At 39.1% G+C, this 20,788-nt stretch overlaps 2 protein-coding genes across 4 annotated transcripts in view; both read right to left on the bottom strand.

The window, feature by feature from the left end:
• Positions 1 to 20,788, bottom strand: part of LOC122980554 (adenosine receptor A1-like) — a 719,840-nt gene that overhangs the window by 235,567 nt on the left and 463,485 nt on the right. The window lies entirely within an intron of this gene.
• Positions 101 to 19,375, bottom strand: LOC122980559 (rho-related GTP-binding protein RhoA-D-like). Of its 3 annotated transcripts, none has more exons than XM_044348691.1 (5): positions 19,230 to 19,375; positions 9,187 to 9,344; positions 5,993 to 6,113; positions 5,438 to 5,568; positions 101 to 3,555 (listed from the first exon to the last, which is right to left on the bottom strand). In XM_044348691.1, the coding sequence occupies exons 2-5, from the start codon at positions 9,340 to 9,342 to the stop codon at positions 3,382 to 3,384; spliced, it is 582 nt and encodes a 193-aa protein (XP_044204626.1). In that variant the 5' UTR covers positions 9,343 to 9,344; positions 19,230 to 19,375; the 3' UTR covers positions 101 to 3,381. The 3 variants fall into 3 exon arrangements, with proteins under 3 accessions (XP_044204626.1, XP_044204625.1, XP_044204627.1); XM_044348690.1 differs by having other exon boundaries at positions 19,226 to 19,374; XM_044348692.1 differs by lacking the exon at positions 19,230 to 19,375 and adding an exon at positions 9,614 to 9,637.

Genomic DNA, 20,788 nt, shown 5'->3' with positions numbered 1-20,788 from the left:
ACTAACATCCGTTTGTTTAATCATCATGCTGTATTTGCATATTTTGCAAACCATATGATGTCACAGTTTTCTAGAAGAACTGGCCAGGGAAAGCAGTCAGTCTTGTCTCAAAAATAGTTTATTAACAATGTTCATGTTCACTTCAGATCAAACATTCACTACAACACTTTCTGTTTACAAAGCATTATTATAATGAGCTTTTATATAAATCTGGAACCTTTATAATTTCCAAATACTTCCAGAGAAAGAAAGAAAAGTTACACAACACTGAGCAGAAGCTGTTCCCAAAGACGTGTGCATGTTAGTGCTTGTGTGTTTGTTTGTGTGCACACTGTATAGACCCATGGTTTACTCATGCATGCATCGACATCGTAAGGACAATGTTTGATTTAGAGCAACATTATCTGCATACACATAAACAGCAGTATAGTACATGCTTTTAGTGACATGTTCAACACTAAACTCTCTGCTGCTCTAAGGCAGCGGTTCTCAAAATGGCATTCAGGGACCCACAGAGGTCCCCAGAAAAAAAGGGGAATTTATTTGAACTGTAATTTCATCCATAAGTAACACAAGGACAGAATATATTTTGGTCATGGGTTTCATACAATTTCTGTAATAAAACATGTAAAAACAACAATCTTATCAGATGGGGGACCCTGGGACAAAATCTTATCAAATGTTGCTCTAATTTGTGTCAGTTTAAGGGTCCTTGATGTGAGAAAGTTTGAGAACCACTGCTCTAAGGGAATGCTTTCATCGTTATGCTGTGCTTCCAGCTGTGAAAGTTATTTGATTTTATCTCTGCCAACCTTTAATTTCCAAGAATTCCTTGGAATTAAGCTTGTTGAGACCCGTGAACATTGTGTCACAACTATGAAATGCAAAACTCAAGACTTGTGTTTTCATTGATAGAAATCTTTAGTCATAAGGATCGTAATCAGTTTGCTCTCGCCTTGTTAGTGTGCTTCTTCCACATTAGTGCCCAAATTAATGCACAAAGTCCAGAGTTAAAACACAGTATATCCACCCTTTAAAGATCTGAGGTAACATTAACATGGTGCTTGTGTGTGTGTGTGTGTGTGATTGCAATCAATGCCCTCTCTCCTCAAAAAAAACAACAAAAGAAAACACATCTACACCTCAACTGAGCTGTGGAAAATGCAATTAGTTTCCGAAGTTGTAACCTCTCCACTGGATTACTCAGTGTATTTTCTTGGCCAGTAGAGGGTATAAAGTTGCATTACAATATAAAAGATACAGATCTTGCCAGCTGGTAGGTTTGGTGCCTTTACTGACATTATAAGGAGGTTGCATGCAACATCAAAGATATTGTTTTGTCACACACATTTCAACATCCATCCTCCATGCAACACAGGAACATGTACAGTACATGAATGAGCAACAGAGGCAGAGAAAAGGAATGCCGTGAAGAGTCTGTGCCTGAGGACAGTCGCTGGGCCTTTCAAGCATTGTATATCAAGCCGTTCTACTTTCAGGTCAAGTTCACAATCGAGTATTCTGAGAGGACACGTGAGAGAAAACTGGGACCAGGAGACGGTCTCTGACATGTCTCCATCCATCACACCGCTATACAACAAATTCAGTGTGGGCCCTTGAGGATCAACAGCCACTTTGATGCGAGACATAAAATGTCAAAGGAGGGAAGATCAAGACCAACATAGATCAAGATAAGACAGACGAATCAGCATAATTTTCCTCTTCTCACAGTTGTACTCTTTTTGATAGCAAAACACAACTCTAAATCGATCAAAGAGCATCTTTATGGCTGCTGATAGATGTTTTTTTTCCAGAATATGTAATGTAAAAAGTTTTGTCATTTTCCCATGATTCATTCTTGACGCAAAACTGCATGATGAAAATTGGCATAACCTAGCGCATAAAGGTGAAACTGCATTCCTAGATTCAAATCTTAATATTTAAACAGTGAATATTGAAACTTTTCTTAACTGATGACACCTTTTGTGGTCATTCTTTGTGAAACATGTGAGAAAGGTCACTCTTGACCCTTTGTCAGTCAGCATCAGGTTGGCATGGAGCAGCTGGTCTATCTGGTCTGGGAGAGAAACACCAAAAAGGCACACCAGAACAGAGAAGGCACCAGGGAAAAACAAACTCCTCACACACGACTCAGCTCCTCTCAAACATGTGAAGAATGTTGTCCGATTGGAAACATCCACACGCAAAGGCTAACAGCTCTGACGAGATGTGATTTACACGACTGGACAAACCCGTCCGACACACACAGATTCAAACAACGGGTGTAACCGGCTCACTTGCATTGTAGCAGAAGAAGAGCTGAAGTCAGTCACTCGCAATAAACAAACAAGGGAGGTTTCACCAAGACTTGGTCTCTATGTGATTTCATTTTCAGTTCTGTCATCTCCCTGTTGGTCCTAACAGCCATTGTGCATAGATGAGTCATATTGGCTTGTGTCTTTACTTGCCAGTTCTCACTCCTCTTTCTGGGTCCACTGCACAAATTAGCGAAAAGTTATGAGGGATGCGTGTGAATAATCAGATCTTATCTCCTATCACATTACAAAAGCAGTTACCTATCTTCAACCTCAACGTGAGCGGACTGAGCATGGAGAATGTCGAGGGAACGCTGATGTTTCACGTCAACAAAAATGACACAAGCAACCATTTGTTGTGCTTGACGAGTTGTCGACAGCAATGAAAGCCTTAGTTATGGCTTTGCTCAGGTTTCACAATGACAACACTGTGTAAAATGAGCTACACTACAATGGAGAGGCCCTCAGCTGAAATGTTAGCTAGCTGACACAAACATGAGAAGTAGATGGTGGTGTACAAACTTTAAAAAAAAGGCACTAGCTGTTATGGTGAAAAGATATCTCCAGTGACTTTCCTTCTCTATCACAAAAGCTACCATAATAAACAGAACTGATATTAAAAGGACTGTTTGGACAAGACCTTACTCAAGAAGACTTTATGCTAGCAAGGAGGGATGCTGCTTGCCCAAGCTCATGAAGAACAATATTGCATACAATTATGTGCATCTATCACTGCCTCGTTACATTACAAATATAAAGAAAAACAAGTAGGAAAACCTTCTATGTGTAAAGACAGATTTTGGGAAGAAAAAAAATGCAAATCAACAAGGAACTTTAAACATCAATTTCTAACCATGGTTGTAATATAGACAAAGTCTGTTTCCTGTATTGGGTTTATTCGCGTATGATTCATCTGTCTGCGTCTTATCATGAAATGCGAGATACAGTACAAAGATGCCATTTGGTAAAAGGTCAGTCCTTTTCATGTGTGGTGGGGTTTTTTTTTTTTCTCTCCTATTGGTCAGTTGATTTTATGGTGTCTGGACTGGCCGACCGCGCCGGCTTCTCACAGCAGCGTGCAGCCGCTTCTCTTCTTGCGCTTGCGGACCTGAAGCGCTGCTCTAGTGGCCATCTCGAACACTTCCCGCACGCCATCCTTGGTCTTGGCAGAGCACTCCAAGTAGCCAAAGGCACTAATCCTGTTGGCCATTTCTCTGCCTTCATCTGTCTTCACCGGCTCCTGCGTAGTTAGATTAGAGATTGTTAAAAAAACAAATAATGTACCGGTGTTTTTATGACTAATCTACACTGTATTGAAGTGGATAAAAACAGAGCCTCAAGTACTCTTCATCAATAACAGCCACATCATAGCTTACACGTGTTGAGGCAACAATGTCTGTTTGACCATGTGAATCCAAAACACTTGAACTGATGACTTTGTGCTACTCTTTGTCTAAGGGTTCCTGATTTCTACAGAAAGGAAAAGCTGACAGTGGCGTCTGAAAGAGCTGGAGAGCTTTGTCAACATGTTCCCATTATCGTGACCAGCTGGACCTGGAGACAGACACAGAATGGGCGATAGTGCCTTTCTGTGACACAGTAAAGCAATATGTCGCTGTTATTATAGTATGACTGAAAGGCCGGTAGCAGCCTTTTCAGACTGCTGTAACCGTTTGTTCCACAGGGGAAGTTAACTTTCAGTGATAGACAGGTAAAAAAAAAAAAAATCTCTCTTAAAAAGGGAGATAGTAAGGAATTTTATTTCAATTAATAGTCTATTAAAACAATCAATCAGTCTTCTTTTGTGTTTTTCCTAATTTTGGTGAATTGCTCAATATTTTCTCTGATCCACATTTTTTGCACCTAATATTGTCAATCTGTTTTTCTATACTGTCATTTCACTATTATTATTTCTGTCTACTTCTACATCTATTGCATGTTTATTTTTACTGGAAGAGGGATTCCTCCTCTATTGCTGTTGTTTATACCATTTCTCCCTGTTTTTTTCGTCACTATCTTCCTTCTTAATAGACTGTAAAGCCCTTTAAAGCAAATTTGTGATTCCAGGCCATATAAATAAATATAACTGAAACTGTTTTCTTGGAATTCAGATAACTGAAATACTGGATAGCATTATATGGCAACATTTTTTAGCTTTCTATTTTTTCTTTTTTTACACATTTACTCCAAACAAATTTACAAAATTATGGCTGCATTCTGATCGACTGAAAAAAGTGCAGCCTCCTCATTCATTTGAATGAGGCCAGTACAGCAAAAAAGATGCTAGGGCATCCGGCAAAAGTTAAACTTTTTTTGCCAGACGCCCTAGCAATGTGACATCACCCAGCAAGACACTGTAGTGACCAATAAAAAATGCAAGCACATATTCCTAGTAGATAATTTTTTAACATGAATGGTGTACTTCAAGAGCTGTAAAATGTTGCATCAGAGTATTATAAACTCCTGTGCAGTATTTAGACATCTGATAAGCCTTTAAATTCACAAATCCGTGCAGATAACTGCACTGCATGGAAAAGCAGCAGCCCCCTCATTAATTTCAATGAGAGCACTGCAGGAGGCTAATGTAGAGAGTCCTGCCAAAGAATTGCAGGGTTGTGCAGCAAAAAAAGTTAAACCTTGCTCACACATTTGCTGCAACACAATGCCATGCACTGTGTTGGCCAATCAAATATGTGCAAGCTCACATTTCTGGTAGAATAAATTGTAATATGAACGGGGTAATTCAACTGTTTACCAAGTGATTGTGGAGACACAATGATAACTTGATACAGAGTTGTATAATCGTGTCTCTATTATAAACAACTGTGCAGTGTTTTGGAGGCTTTGGATTCTGATAAGCCTTCAAACTATTGGATCTACTAGTTAAACCAGCCTTCCTGCATTGTACACCACAGTACCTGTGATACTCAAAAAAACACACCCACACCATCGCAGCTCCTTCCATTTTTTTTTTAACACAATTTGAACCTCATGAAATGTTTGAACACTGCACATATCGTCAGGCTTCTGGTCCCCGAGGACTGAAGAACTGCCTACTTGGCGTATAATAACTGCCCGATTACTGCAATCTACAGTTCATTGACCTTCGGAGGCTTCTGTACCTGCTTCATCTTGGCCAGCTCTCTCCGTGTGTGCTCATCATTCCTCAGGTCCTTCTTGTTCCCCACCAGGATGATGGGAACATTGGGACAGAAGTGTTTCACCTCAGGCGTCCACTTCTCAGGGATATTTTCTGTCCCGGGAGAGACATGTAGTGAGCACAGATACTCAAGAGAGCGACTATAAAAAGGGACAGGCAGTGCAGAGTCACGGTGCAGAACACTTCTCATGATGGATTGCTCTGCAGACTGCCTGAGGCAAAGATGTTTTTAGCTGCACTAATCCTGCTTCCCATCAAGTCCATTAAGGCATTTAACAAACAGCTTGGTTAGCTGATATGAACTGTCCTGATTCTGTGAAGATAAATACGGTAACAAAATATCTCTTTTAGAAGGTACAAGTCATGTATTTCAGAATTTGTCATATAAGTCATGTTGTATAATTATTATAAGCTGTCAACTTTCTGTGCTGCTGCCATTTAAAGTTAGACTAACCGCTTTAAATAAAGGTTATACAAATAAAACAAATTAAAATAGGCCACGTCAGCATTTTCTTACCTAAACTGTCTGGGCTGTCGATGGAGAAGCACATAAGGATGACATCTGTGTCAGGGTAGGAGAGAGGCCTCAACCTGTCGTAGTCCTCTTGGCCTGCAGTATCCCACAGCGCCAACTCCACCTGGAACAAAAGGCAAAAGAAAAAGTTTTTAAAAAAAACAGCAAACACACTCAAGACACATTAACTGTAGATAAAGGTTATCTTGGTTTTGGAAACAAAGTGATTCTCCTGTTACCCCTGTTAATTTGAACACGTCTTAAGGGCTTAAAAATGAAAATTACCTGTCTACCCAGAGTAGATGTAATTGGACTCACTGATCCGGATGAATACACAAATAAAGGTCACAACATCATTAGTGATGAAGTTTACTTTATCTTCCACTGAGAGTTGTGGCTATTTTGAATATGACGCCTGAACCAAAGGCTAGGAATTAAATAATACTAAGACAGCTTAACCTTTGGACAATTATCTCCTCTCGCTACAAATACCTTGCATCTTGAGCATAACTTGTGATGTTTTGTGTGTGTTTTACCCAGGTAGCTTTCCTTGTTTGTGGGAAATACATTGTACACACATTTGCTTCTCATCATTACTGCAGCTCTGACCTAATCAGCTTCATAAGTCTGTTGACAGTGTTGTGGAAATGAACTTGGGGAATGGCCTCATCCCATCACACCACCGATTAATTCAATTAGGGAAAGTGGGAGATTAGCGAGCATCAAACCGGATACCTTCTGTCCCTGTACGGGCATTAACAACCAGTCTTCACTTGACTCCGCTCTTCAGCTGACTCAGTGTGTTCGAGGACAAAAAAAAAAAAAACTTTTGCAAAGTTTTAAATACTGGAACTTCACTGAATGACAAAAGATTCTGGTATGCCCACAGAGAGCACAAGCATCAGTCAACGGTCCCAAAATAGAGGTTTGCAGAGGCAGAGGGTGGGAGGTGGCTGCACACTGTTGAGTCTGCATGAGCAACCAGAGCGGTTATGTTCCCACTAGGCTCGTTGTAAGCTGCACACTTTGGGGAGGAAAAGAGAGGGGAAAAAACAGCTATTTTTAGAATCAGCCCAATTCACTATAGGTGAGAGAAAGATAAGGTTTTTTATCCTCAAGGGGGGTGAAAAACTCAAATTTAGGGACTGAGAGCACAAATCTTATCCAGCTGGTTGTATAATGGTCTTATGGGGCGGGCAATCCTCTAGAGAGAAACTAAAGGAGCCAACACTCATATCTTTACCAAAATTATCCCCTTCTAGACCAATGTCCATCACAGATACCTAAGTTTATACTTCCTGTCCAAAACAGTTAACCCCTCCTTGCCTCTCCCCCATCTCAGTGAGACCAGGACAGGAAATGAGAGACGGTTATCGGACAGGAGGAGCAGGGTCCTGAGGGAAGGTGGGGGATTGCCAGGAGACATCCCTGTTCCCTGTCTGAACAGGAAGCTGGGAAGTACAGTCATTTCCTGTTTTGCCATGTGGTGATCCTGCAGCGGTGGTCAGCTCAAGAGAACAAAACCCTTTGACAATAATAAGCCATCTGCAGCTCAGACTGGATGCTGGCTGACCAACTCCCCATGACTCAGATTCAAGACATCACACACACACGCTCGCCAGTAGGACTTAAATGTAGTTTGTTTCATAACTCTGAAGCTGTGTCCGAAATCACTCATTCACTACTGCCTATTGTCACTACTTTTTCGTTCCATTGTGGATTTTTTTTTATATAGGCTAGTATGTAGATATAAGATACAAATATAATAGCGGAGGATTAATATAGACCAAGCTTAATTCTGCGTTCATGTCATATCAGAGTTACCATAAGTATGAGTTTCCGACTTGTAAAAACCATTAAACCTCCAAGTCGTAATTACAACTGGGAAACCGAGATTTTCCGAAAGCTTCAATATATCCGACTTGGCACTTAATAATACAGAAGTGCTTGAAAACCAAACAAACATGCCTTACATTAGCCAAAGTCCATCATTTAATGTAATAATCTTTCTGATCCTTCCTATCGATCCGGAAACAGCATGAACGCGGTATGACTGTTAGCTAAACCCCTCCCTCAAAAAGTGATTGTCCACTCACTTAGCAACTGTAACTATAGGTAAGCTTTGGATTTCTCTACTTGTAGTAAGAGCGATATTCAGTATTTTCAGCAAAAGTGTAAGGAATGGATGAGCAATATTTGCATATGGAAGAAGGAGTAGATGCCATTTTAAGGATTTTAGCGTTGTAACCATACTTTTTTTCGGTGCAAAAACCATATCAGACACATATTATTGTTCCAAGCTTCTGTTGTTCCAAGATTATTTTCATGTCTTAATACATGCCTGGAGGAGATCTTTAAACAATGTGTTTATCTGCTTTTAGATAAGATGCAAACATTAGCATGGTGGTTAACTAGCTTACTACCTACAGTAGGAAGCTAACCCAGCATTCCTTCAAGCCAAAGAAGCATTTTATACTCCATTATTTTGTGGGGTTACAGGTAACTAAACAAGTAATTAAATAACTGAAAAATTATTTATTTCATAATACACATTTCCCCACTGGTCCTGAATGATACTATATAAGAGTTTAGAGTAACGTTAGCAGCTCTGTCCTGCTGTTTATTGGATTTGGGGAAGTTGACACTTCAGCAACCCCAGCCAATGCTGGTATGCTAAGTATGAAAGCTAAGCTGCCAAACAATATAATGTTTGAACAAAAACTGTTGTTTTCCAATTCATGGAGCAAGGGTTAACTTAATTAGCAAGGCTGCTCGCAAGAGCTGATAAAATCTGTTAGCCACAGTTGTTATTTCAGCCAACTATAAATGAGAAGCCTGCTTCTGTCTGCCTTTGTCTGAAATCAAGGACCCTTTGTTTCAACAATTAATTCTTCGAGTGGCAAATCTGTCACGTTATGACTGCACTGCATATGTGCCTGTGGGGCTAAGCTGCCCTTTTCACAGCAGACATTTTGACTTGGAAACAGGAAACAGGTGGAATTAATAACATTAATGAACTCCAATGGGTAATGTTATTATTTACACCTGTGCTTTTCCTGCTATGAAATGTCAAAATGTCTGCTGTGGAAAAGCTCTATTAGGTCATTCATATTATTTCAGGACGGTGTTTGCTTATGAAACAAATAAACTTTCTATGTCACATGATGGACATTATCACTAGTCTCAATGGTACAAACCTGTTTCCCGTCAACCTCGATATCAGCTATGTAGTTCTCAAACACTGTTGGCACGTAGACTTCAGGAAACTGGTCTTTACTGAAAACGATGAGAAGACATGTTTTCCCGCAAGCTCCATCCCCGACGATTACCAGCTTCTTCCGAATGGCTGCCATCTCTGTTGGGAAACGAGAGGAGGGGTTTTTCCATGAATTTGTCACAGACAGACATTTAAATGGGCTGTTGAGTGCCAAAATTATCAGCAGTACCACAAAAGGAAAAATCAACTTTTTTGGTGTTCTGGGAGATTTCCTGTCACGCTGAAGGAACAGCTCAAGCAAACACAGTCATGGTTTGACATCTAGTTGTGTGTTCTATGCTACAGATACTTAAACTATTTGTAGACTTTGCAGAAATACAAGATAAATGAAGAACACGATGTCGTACAAAAACTTTTTCTGCTCATCTGTGGCTCCAAAGAGACCATTCTGACATCTGACTGACAGTGCTGCATTACTTTGAGGGAGGGCACTCTGATCTGCATGTTGTCACAGACAGCTGCAGTCACAGACCTTGAATCCCCAATGCCCCAAATCTAGACTACAAAGGTACATGAAGAACAGAGGAGGAGGAGGAGGAGGAAGACAGTGGAGTGAGGGAGAGAAGAAACAGAGAGGGGGGGTTTGAGGGGGGGTGGAGACAAGCTGGGACATGAAGGAATGTGCTATCAGGCCGTTCACTCCTATTCCCGCCCTGTTTGTTTCTCTCTGCAGTGTGTGTGGAAAAGAAAAGCGTCCAGGAAATCAGAGCAGCTGGTGAAGTACTTGGTAGTGGTGTCCTAAAAAGCAGACAAAACACTACTCTGCTTTTGATCTCTCTAAATGCTCCTTCAGCCCTCTTTGGGAAATACTTTGATAGTTGACAATTATCTCAAAATTATTTTCACTCAAAGAACAAGAGCTAAACTGTCCAACCCATATGCTGTACTTGTGTTAAGGTGTTATTGCTTACATCGGCTAGTTGCAAGCATGTGTTTATGCCGTGTTATAAAAAATACCATGCAAGCACTTCACACTAAAGCAATATCATGTCAAACAGATCTAGATGCATCTTTGTCAACAAGATTTAAATTTTACAACCACACTTCAAGCCTAAAAGGATGAAGCTTTCCTGGTTAACTGTGCACAAAATACAATCCACTGAACCAACTGAATCAAGACACATTTTTGCAATAAACCCTGGAGGAGAGGACTGGTTTAGCTGATGTGTGTGCAGGCTGCGTGAGGATGAGTTAGCAGGGCAGCTGATGGATGAGCCGGAGCCCTGCTGCCTGGGAGCAGCTGTGCATATAGTCATTTGGCTCCTCACCTCATCCACTTTCTGCCAGACAGTCTTGACAGCAATCCTCTTCACGAGGGCACCCACTTATCAGGGGAAATTCATCTTTCAGTGCTGCGGGCAAAACTTTGAGTTGAGCCTGACCCAACGCCCACTTTTAATCTCTGCCTGGATGCATAGCAACACCAAATCTCCCAGTAAGGAGCATCAAACCGTTGACTGAATGTGTGTTGTTGGTTTGGTGCGATGGTGTGACTAATTTCAGTTAAGCCAAAACGTACATGGTTTGTTTCAAATAGTTCCTTACATGCAACACAAGGTGATATGTGCATTGTGTAAGCATGGTTTAGTCAGTCAATGCTGTACAATCTGAAGAGAATGTGCAATATATTAAATATTACATGCACAATTGGAATGAATAGGACACCACAGATTTCATGCATTTTATAACACGAACTGAACCAGTCATCATAATGACCATATGTCCACTGGATTGTGTCCATTTTTAAATCGAACAGAGTTTGCACTGTATACAGTGGTAAATATACATATGGCTGTAACTAACGATTATTTTCATTATCAGTTAATCTGTAAATTATTTTCTCGATTAATCGATTAGTTGCTTGGTCTTTAAAATGTCACAAAATGTTGATCAATGCTTCCCAAAGCTGAAGATGTAACCCAGAATGTCTTGTTTTGTCCCAACAAATAGTCCACAACCCAAATATATTCAGTTTACTGTCATAGAAGACAAAAGAACCAAGAAAATATTCATATTTAAGAAGCTAGAACCAGAGAATTTTAGCATTTTTTCTTGAGCAATGACTCAAAATGATTAATCAAAATAGTTGCAATCAATTTTCTGTCGATCGACTAATTAACCAACTAATTGTAGCAGCTCGACTAAGATATAAATACAATGGATGTTTATGTACGTTTTAACTTGGAAACTGGCATAAATAAAATGTAGAATGAGATACAAGAGGTAAAAATAATCTGAAATATGTACATTTAGTGCAAAAGTGTACATATGGTATAGATGGTTTATGAATTACAAGTAAGCAAAGTAACCCCAGAAAGAATAAAAAGAAGAGTGTACGAGAGAATAAATTATTACCCTGCCCTATTTCCACTGATATTTAGACTTGGCGTACCCAGTAGGCAAAATGGAAATTTTGGGTGTGCTTGCTTCTTTGACAGTTTTATTAACATCTTGGTTACTCTTTCCCTCTTATGGAAATTCTGGTCATGGTCTGATCATATTTTCTGTCTTTTCCCCTGTGGACTACTCATTCTGGTGCAGTGTACTTTGTTACAGCTCCACAGATTTTGCCAAAGGCTTGAGTTTGAATTTAGGCTGCTGTAGCAAATGCTGGTGGTGCTGTTATTTGTATCTTTTTAAATAGGTACTCAAAGATATGCACTCAAAGCTGTTGACAGCCTTTAAACAGATGAATGTACTGTTAAATGACCATCAAAAATGATCATCATCTGCAGTTGGAAAGGCTTCCTCTGATATTGTATTTTATTCAGCATATCACAGAATATCTAATAATGAAGAGCGCTTCCTCTTTTCTTCTTTAAATGTGTTTGATACTGGCATGAACATTGATTCCAGAGAAACTGCGCAGCATCTTTTGCTTTCCAGAGATAGCGTGAACCAAAGAAAGCTCAACTAGATATGATGGGTTCAAAGCCAAACAAATGGGAGACAGCAGCACCAAGGCCTCAGAGGCTCACCCTGTAAAACAAAACAATCCACTTCCTGTTCTGTGAAGCCTGGGAGGAGCTCTTGGCTGCAGCTCTGTTTGGACAGGCCTCAGCAGAGCCAGGACACGGAGAGGGCTGCCAGAGGCGATGCAACACATGAAAGCACGCATGCATGCTTACCCCCACATACATGCCCATGTAAACAGTCCCAGGAATATCTGGGGCCTATAAAGGAACATCTCGACACAATGGAAAGAGGAAATTATGCGTGTAAATGCCCCATATAGTCACAAACTGTGCCAGATACTCAGGCTACCTATGACTGATGCCCTCAATTTTAGGCACTAATGGATACTAATGACAGCAACAACTGAGGGTGAAGTTTAGGTGGTTGCCAGTGGTAACCGATTTGACCAGAGTTGTAATACAGATGATCAAGCCTGTTCGTCATGATTCAGCCAGCAATTCATCCTGTCAACATACATATCAAAGTCTAATCTCACCCTGACTCAATCAAAATATGTGAATAGGCACAAATTATCTGCAACCACTATCAGCTGGGTGACCTTTGACCCCAACGCAACACTGAATGAGAGTAAAGATGTCACGGTGAGATTAACTGTCCTCCTGAAAGCTGTGACAAGAACAGAAATAGTTCGACATCATTCTTTCGGCTTTACATAAACATCAGTCAGTTCAGGGTGCAGACATTTTCATTGGTCTGGCACTGTTACTGTACACAACACAACAGATTTATCGGCTGGTGCAGAGAGATATGCTAGAACATATTCATAACGCCTTTAATCATGCCGAAGTAAACTGTGAGACAGCAGGAACACTGAGTTACTTACAGAGTCAAACTTCAAAGAGAAATACTGTAAGAAAATCTAACAACATAATACTGAATGATGCTGAGCTGACTGAAGTTCAGTTAACTGGTCTATGACAGAGGTTGTATTTACAGTGTTGATAACAGCCTGCATTTTATATCTTTCATTACCGCACTACGAGGCTGAGGAGCAAATTTACGACTTGATACAGTGATATGAGCCATGTTCATTAGTGATCTATTACTGTTTTTTCCTTCCATTCTAGAGATGCAACGATAAGTCGAATGAAAGAAAATTAATCTGCAATGTTTTTTGATAATTGAATAATCGGTTCAAGCTATTTTTTAAGCAAAAATGGCAAAAATTCACTGGTGAACTGTGAATATTTTCTTGTTTTCATACTTTTCTATGATAATAAACCCCTTATCTTTGGCCTTTAGACTCTGGTCAAACAAAACAAGACATTTTGATGTGTAATCATGGGCTCTGGGAACTTGGGATGGACATTTTTCACAGTTTACTGACATTTTACTGATTAATCAAGAAAATAATCTGATGCGTAATTGATAATGAAAATAATTGTTTGTTGCAGCCCTAGCTCATTCTTCTACCAGAGGTTCCAACCTTTTGGAAAAAAAGCATTGTCTAATATGGTGTGAGCAGTCAAGTCAATTTTATTTGTATAGCCCAATATCACAAATCACAAATTTACCTCATCAGGCTTTATAATCTGTACAGCAATACGACATCTTCTATCCTTAGACCTTTGATTGGAAAATGGAAAAACTCACTAAAAAACGCTTTGACAGGGGAAAATATGGGAGAAACCTCAGGAAGAGTACAAAAATAACCATAATTTTCTGTTGGAGGAATAATTTCCTCAGAGGCAGGTTTATGTCATGATCAATTAAATGTGAAAGTCTAAAATTGGCTTTTTATGTGGAACCAAAGACACAACCATTCTGTCATAATTATCTTCTGGATTTCCAAGATTATTATTACAATATCAATTTATTCATTTCATCATTGTAAAACCCAGAATTTATGTCAGTAGATACTTATTACCTACATACAATTAACATATTTCACTTTCTTGCTTACCAATACACTATTAAAGGGTGAAAATGAATACCTCTGTGAAGTCACCAAGTACTGAGATGATAAGACAATGAAACTGAATATACTGAAACACTTGATGGACAGAAAATAGAAAATTAGTTTCCAACAACTCTCATAATTAATTTGTGTCATTTATCAAGAGAAATAGCCAAACATTCGCTGGTTCCAGATTCCCAAAGGAGAAGTCTTGTCTCTGCTTTATATCATTTTAAATATAATATCTTTGGGGGTTTGGACAGCCAAATAAAGTAAACTGAAGACATCCCACTGTGCTCTGGATAACCATTTTGGGGTATTTTATCAACTAACTGATAAACTGATTAATCAAAAAAGAATTTACAGATGAATTTGTGATAAAAATAATCATCAGGGGGCAGACCAAATCATATCAAATCAAAGTATGAAAGCCGTAGTAGTCTGTGAGTTTTCAATCAAAACTTGATCCAAAAACAACATGAAGAGTCACTAAAACACACAGGAGAGCAAAGCACCATTACTTCCTACAACTATTTGAGCAATGCCCCGGGTTAATGAACACACCACCTCTTTCTTTCTTTCTCTAAGGAGGTTTCCTGAGGCTTAGGGGCCAACAGGAGTTATGCAACAAGCTGAGCTTGAGTTAGCACCGTGCAGAGCGTGACCCTGACCAATGAGGCAGAGCTGTCTTTCAATTCTCATATGAGTTTAATATCAACAACAACGCAGAACATAGACAAACATCAAGCTAATAAAAGGCGTGTTGTTCCTGAGATGATGATGATGATGACTTTTTTGTTCTGAGGTCCTGCAAACAAGCAAACATATTACAGGAAATGAGTCCTAGTATGATTGTTTTGCTTGTCTAACAGGCTTTCCAGGGCTGCACCTCTTTCTTTGATAGACTTTCACTAAACTCAGAGAGCCCTGAGTTACAGATCAGCTGATATCAACAGTGCAAAGTTATTTCCATGGTTTTCAGCATGATCACTACACAGGAGTTGTCAAGGAGCCCTGTCAAACTCTGGTTTTAGATAAAGGCCTCATAACTAAGATAAATGAAGCAACACTGATTTTGATAGTTTGGCAGATAAACATTGACCAAGAGATGACTATTCTAGCCTGGATCTGTGAAAAAACATAAAACTTATTTAACTAGAGAATACAAATTACTTTTAATATACTTCATGGAAATACTTTTTACAAGAATGTCCCCCAACATGTCACATATGACTCATTTCTCAATAGGGAGTTTTGTTTTGTTTTCCTTATTTCATTAGCTATCTGAAATCATGGAAGAATTTTCTTCACCTCTGAGAGTCTGTCTGAGAAATGGGCCAAAGTTCATAAACTTGCAGAGGCTGTGGCTGAGACATAGCAGACAGCCTGCGACACCGGCTGTCTACACCACCTGAACCCTGGCATGAAAACATCTTATCTGACTAGATCTGACAGGAGCAACAGATCACATGGAGGATCGCACATTTGGTGACCACTCAAAAGCTAATCTTACGGGAAAGTTTCACACTGTTTTGGATGAAGCACTTGTGACACGATGTAGAGATTCCTGTGGTATAAACTGTGGACTCAAGTGCATCAAATGGAAATGCGAGTGCTTTTAAACAACAGCAGGAATATACACACAGCAGATCAGGTCAGCCTCTCACATTCTTTGGGCGTATGTTACAAACACACCAGCTCCTTAAATCCTACTGAGTCATAACTTTACTGGTACACCCATGGAAATGACCAAATGTACCAACAGTCAGCCAGCCCAGGAAATAAAGCCAGATATGAAATCTCTCTTTAACAACAATGACCTCTCTAGAGGAAGATCTCTGTTTTAATGCTTTTATGTCAAAGAAATAGTCCAACATTTTGGGAAATTCATTCTTTTATTAGCTTTCTTGCCAAGAGTTAGAGCACACACTCATATCTAGGGCTGCAAATAACGATTATTTTCAATATTGACTAATCAATTGGTTGTTTGGGGTATAAAACGTTAGAAAATGGTGAGAAATGTCGATCATGGTTTCCCAAAGCCTAAGATCACATCCTCAAATGTCTAGTTTTGTCCTGATACAGTCTAAAGATATTCAGTTTATCATCACAGAAGATGAAAGAAACCAGAAAATATTCACATTTGAAAATGACTCAAAATGAGTAATCGATTATCAAAATAGTTGGCAACTAATGGATTAATCGACTAAATGTTTCAGCTCTACTCATATCTGTCCATTAACTACTGTGTAAAGCTACAGCTAGCAGCCGGTTAGCTTAACTTAGCATAAAGAACTAAAGGCTTTCTGGCAGTGTCACGGTGACAAGACTCCAGGAAGTCACTGCTCTAGGCCGAGAAATAGTCCGTCCCATAACCTCCTGAAAAATCGCAATGTATCGTTTTTACACTTGGGTTTTTGTACAGATTAAATAAACAAGATATTCTTTGTTAATCAGTGACCTTTAGAGGTGCTAGTAGGTGGATTTTGTTACCTTTTGGTACCGCTATCTGTTTCCCCCTGTTTCCATTCTTTATGCTAAGCTAAGCTAACCGCCTGCTGTCTGTAGTTTCATATTTATACTACAGATACGAGCGTAATATCAATCTTCTCATCTAATTCTCAGCACGAAAGCAAATAAGCGTAGTTCCCAAAATGTCAGACTGTTCCTTTAAATTCAGGTGGTTATCATATCTAAACTAGAGCTTTTCTAATAACCATATCGACTGGCCATTTTCAAATTAATGGCTGCAGCCTGGTCACCTTAATAGCTTCCGTCAAGCAGCCATGAATTTACAAATTCACTAAAGGAAGAGGGTCACAGATTTTCCTGCTGAAAGCCCACTGAGAGGAAGTAGGACAAAACAAGAGAGTCGAGCCAGCTGGTGGCAGCCGGAGCATGATGACCAGAGACAGAGGATACACTGCACGGGTTTGAGAGAACAGGCACCTCATGACTCACTTTTGTTGAATAACTCAGGTCATGAGCAACAAACAGGGCTGACCACCAGATTTCCTGAGTCTGGACACTTCTCTTCCTCCCAGAGCAAGTACAAGCTCCATCTATTCTAAGGATACAACTAATTATTATTCTCATTATCAATGACTCTGTTGTTTATTTTTTTTTTCAATTAATTGATTAATTGTTTGGGTTATCAAGCACAAGATGGTGTCTTTAACTTCCTTGTTTTGTCTGACTAACAGACTGAAACCCAAAGATGTCTAGTTTATTATTACAGAAGAAAAAACAAATCCTGCAAATATTTTCTCAATTAATCAAATAATAATTTTGTCTATAAATATCCATGACATTTTTCCAAATTTTTTTCCAATCTTTCCCCAGTCATTTCCCCATTTTTCCAGGGTGTATAACATTACATAATCAAATGTCAAACCCAAAGATATTCAGTTTACAACAAAATAAAACAGAGAAAAGCAGCAAATCCTCATATTGGAGAATCTGGAAGCAGATAATGTTTGGTGTTTTTGGTGAACAATAAAAACATTTCATAGTGTTTAGAGCCGCAACTAACAACTCATTATAACTCATTAATCTGTTGACTTCTTCTTTGATTAATTGATTTGGCTAATCATTAGGACTATAAAATGCCAGAAAAAGAATACATATCCATCATAACTTGTTGTTCAACCAACAGTCCAAAACACAAAGTTTTTCAAATTATAATAATTTTGGCATTTTTTACATTGATAAATGACTTCTAATATTAGTCTCAAAATTGTTCAAAATCATTATTCATTTTCTGTAGATTGATTAACTGATTAATCGACTAATTGTTTCAGCACTTATACCTTTGCTGTCAACATCTACCCTCAGGTGTAGCTGGGATATATTTTGCAGGAATGCCACATGTATGTTGATTTTACAGCCTAACACACAAAATAATATCATGTGAATCTTATGTTCCAATTAAAATCACATTTTCATCAACATAATTAAACAATTTGTTGTTTTAAACTTGGGTGTTTCAGTCTAAATAACTCCCCCTAGTTCACAGGTTTCGTCCTCCACATGTTTTGTTATGTTTGAAAAACATTGTTGGCAGTTCAAACAACGCCCTCTAAGAAACGGGAGTGTTAATAATGAGGGAAATTAAGTGTTCCTAAGAATAGAAATGGCTCATTAGGAGATTTGCCATGCAGAGTTATTTATCCCTCATCCTACCAACATATTTAACATACAAGAACTACAAACAGGGTTCTCTGGGGACCCCAAGTATAAACTACTGTAAGAAACAACCATCATAACAAAATGTTAACTTATTTCTTCTCAAAACATTATTAGTTATGTAATTAATGTTATCTGGAAAAAAACAGATTATTATTCTAGAAAAGTTATAGTTAATTTGCATATTGTGTAAAACGAAAATATATACTTGTCTTTAATATAAATTGCAGCTTTTATCCCAAGTACTATCTTTCCACAAAGCCTTCAAAATGACTGACAGAGTGCCCCTACCCCCCTGATAGTGTGTGACACTTTAAATTAGGACCCATTGCAAACATGAACTCAATAAATAGCTCCATCTATTAAAACTGCACAGGCAGAACTGGGTGTTTTTGGGTCCCACAGGACCCCCAATACATTGGTGTTTTTACAAAGCACAAATTAAAACAGAAACAGAAAGCAATGATCTGAAGTCATTAAGAACAAATTGATTGACGAAGTCATGAAAAATTGGAATGATAGTATAAAGCACCTGTGAAATATGACAGAAAGTAATCCTCTTGGGGTCTGCAGGGACCCCAGTCAGCAGGATTAATGAGGTCGCAGCAGTTGGACAGACTGTACATACAAACAGGATCTGATGTGCTGCTTTGACTTTGAAACTAATGAAGCTATCAACAGTTGCACAGAAACACACACGCTGGGTACACTTCATTATAAACGCCAACGCAGTCAGGGATTAAACTAAAACCTAAGCAGGAAAAAGGCGAATGTTAGTGTGAGGACAAGCCACCACCTTGTTCTCTCACCCAAGTATAAGTGAGCTATAATTAGACTGTCGCCTTATGTCAAAAAAAAAGAGAATATTTAGTCAAACTACAGCCTTCAGGTTCATAATTACCTGCCGCCAGCCGGATGAGTCCTTTTTATAAATATTAGTCCCTGCTCGCTCTCTCCTCTGACACACTAACACTCACTTCTTGCTGCAGTATTCGCTAATTTCACGGAGAGAGAGCTGAGAAACGGGGCAGGCGGACAGGATCCTCCCACCGACAGCAGGCACAAACTGGGCCACATCAACAGACACACACTTCCGTTTATTGCTGTAATAATAAAACATAGGATATAGTTATAATTTAGAGTTGAACACATCATGCTTCTGCTTTATTTGAGCTTTGGAAATTAACTCATACTGAATAAATAATAAACAAAAAACAAAATAATAAACTAGTAAAGTAAAGTATAACTATAGCTGCACCCAGAGGTGTAAGTACATTTCCTCAAGTACTGTACTTAAGTATAATTTTGAGGTACTTGTACTTTACTTGTGTATTTTCATCGTATGCTACTTTATACTTCCACTCCATTACATTTAATTGACAGCTTACACAATAGATAATATAACAGGCTTTTAAAATGCAAAACATTGTTAAACCAGTTAAATTAATCCAGTGGTTTACAACCTTTTTGGCTTTTTGTGTAGTCTGGGTCACATTTCAGATGTCTATGAGCTGTTAACAGCTGAAATAGTGATTTTTCCCTCTTAACTTCTCATATGGTGTAATTATGAAAGGGATGTGATAATTGAAAAAGGAAAACTTTGTTAAGTGTAGGCCATCCTGTAAAAGTGTTTTTTAAGGAGGCACTTAAAAGCTGCAGTGGAGTCTGCCAATCTCACGCTGAGGGGAGGGCTGTTTCAAAGCTGAGGGGTCGTAACCAAACACATGGTGAAACAGCTAAAAGTGTTTGATCAGCTGATTTTAGAGGCCTGGCTGGGCTGTAAGGGGTTAAAAGTTCTTTAATACAATCTGGAGCCAGACCGTGGATGGCCTTGCACATCTGGACACATCCCAAAGATTGATGTCACAACAGCTGTTTTCCATCAGCTACCAAAGGGAAAACACCTACTGTGACACAACTGATATTAATTTATTACTTATATCAAATAATCAACATGAATGGTTTTGTTTTATACACTTGTTTTCCCCCCAAAGCAACATTAAAGTTTACATTATAGGTTGAGAATCTTATTTTGAAGGCGAAACACCCTTACTTCCGGTATTGTTATTGGTGATTTGACGGAGCTGTTGCAGGCGCTCGAGTCACCCAGGTCCCTCCTCCCCTCCCCGGTCAAAGATGACATCATCCGTAGTACAAGAGGACTCGTGCAACAGGAGGGATAATGGGTGTGGATCTCACCAGTGTGGATCTCTAATGAAACCCTCCGCCACTGACTTCATCTGGGAACAGTCACTTCCTGCAGGTGTGTTGCAGACCTGTGAGCTTTGTGTCTGATCAGTATGAACATAGCAGAACATTCAGCATCAACATGTCTCTAAATTATAAAATAATTAGGGCTGCAACTGTTTTCACTATAAAAATAATGACATCACTTTACCTGAGCTCAAGACAGACACACAAATATCATGGTGAATTAATTTTTTCTCTTTGACTGACGAATCTG

This window comes from Thunnus albacares, chromosome 4, assembly GCF_914725855.1.
Source record: "Thunnus albacares chromosome 4, fThuAlb1.1, whole genome shotgun sequence".
NCBI lineage: Eukaryota > Metazoa > Chordata > Actinopteri > Scombriformes > Scombridae > Thunnus > Thunnus albacares.
This window is presented reverse-complemented; position numbering and strand designations above follow the sequence as displayed.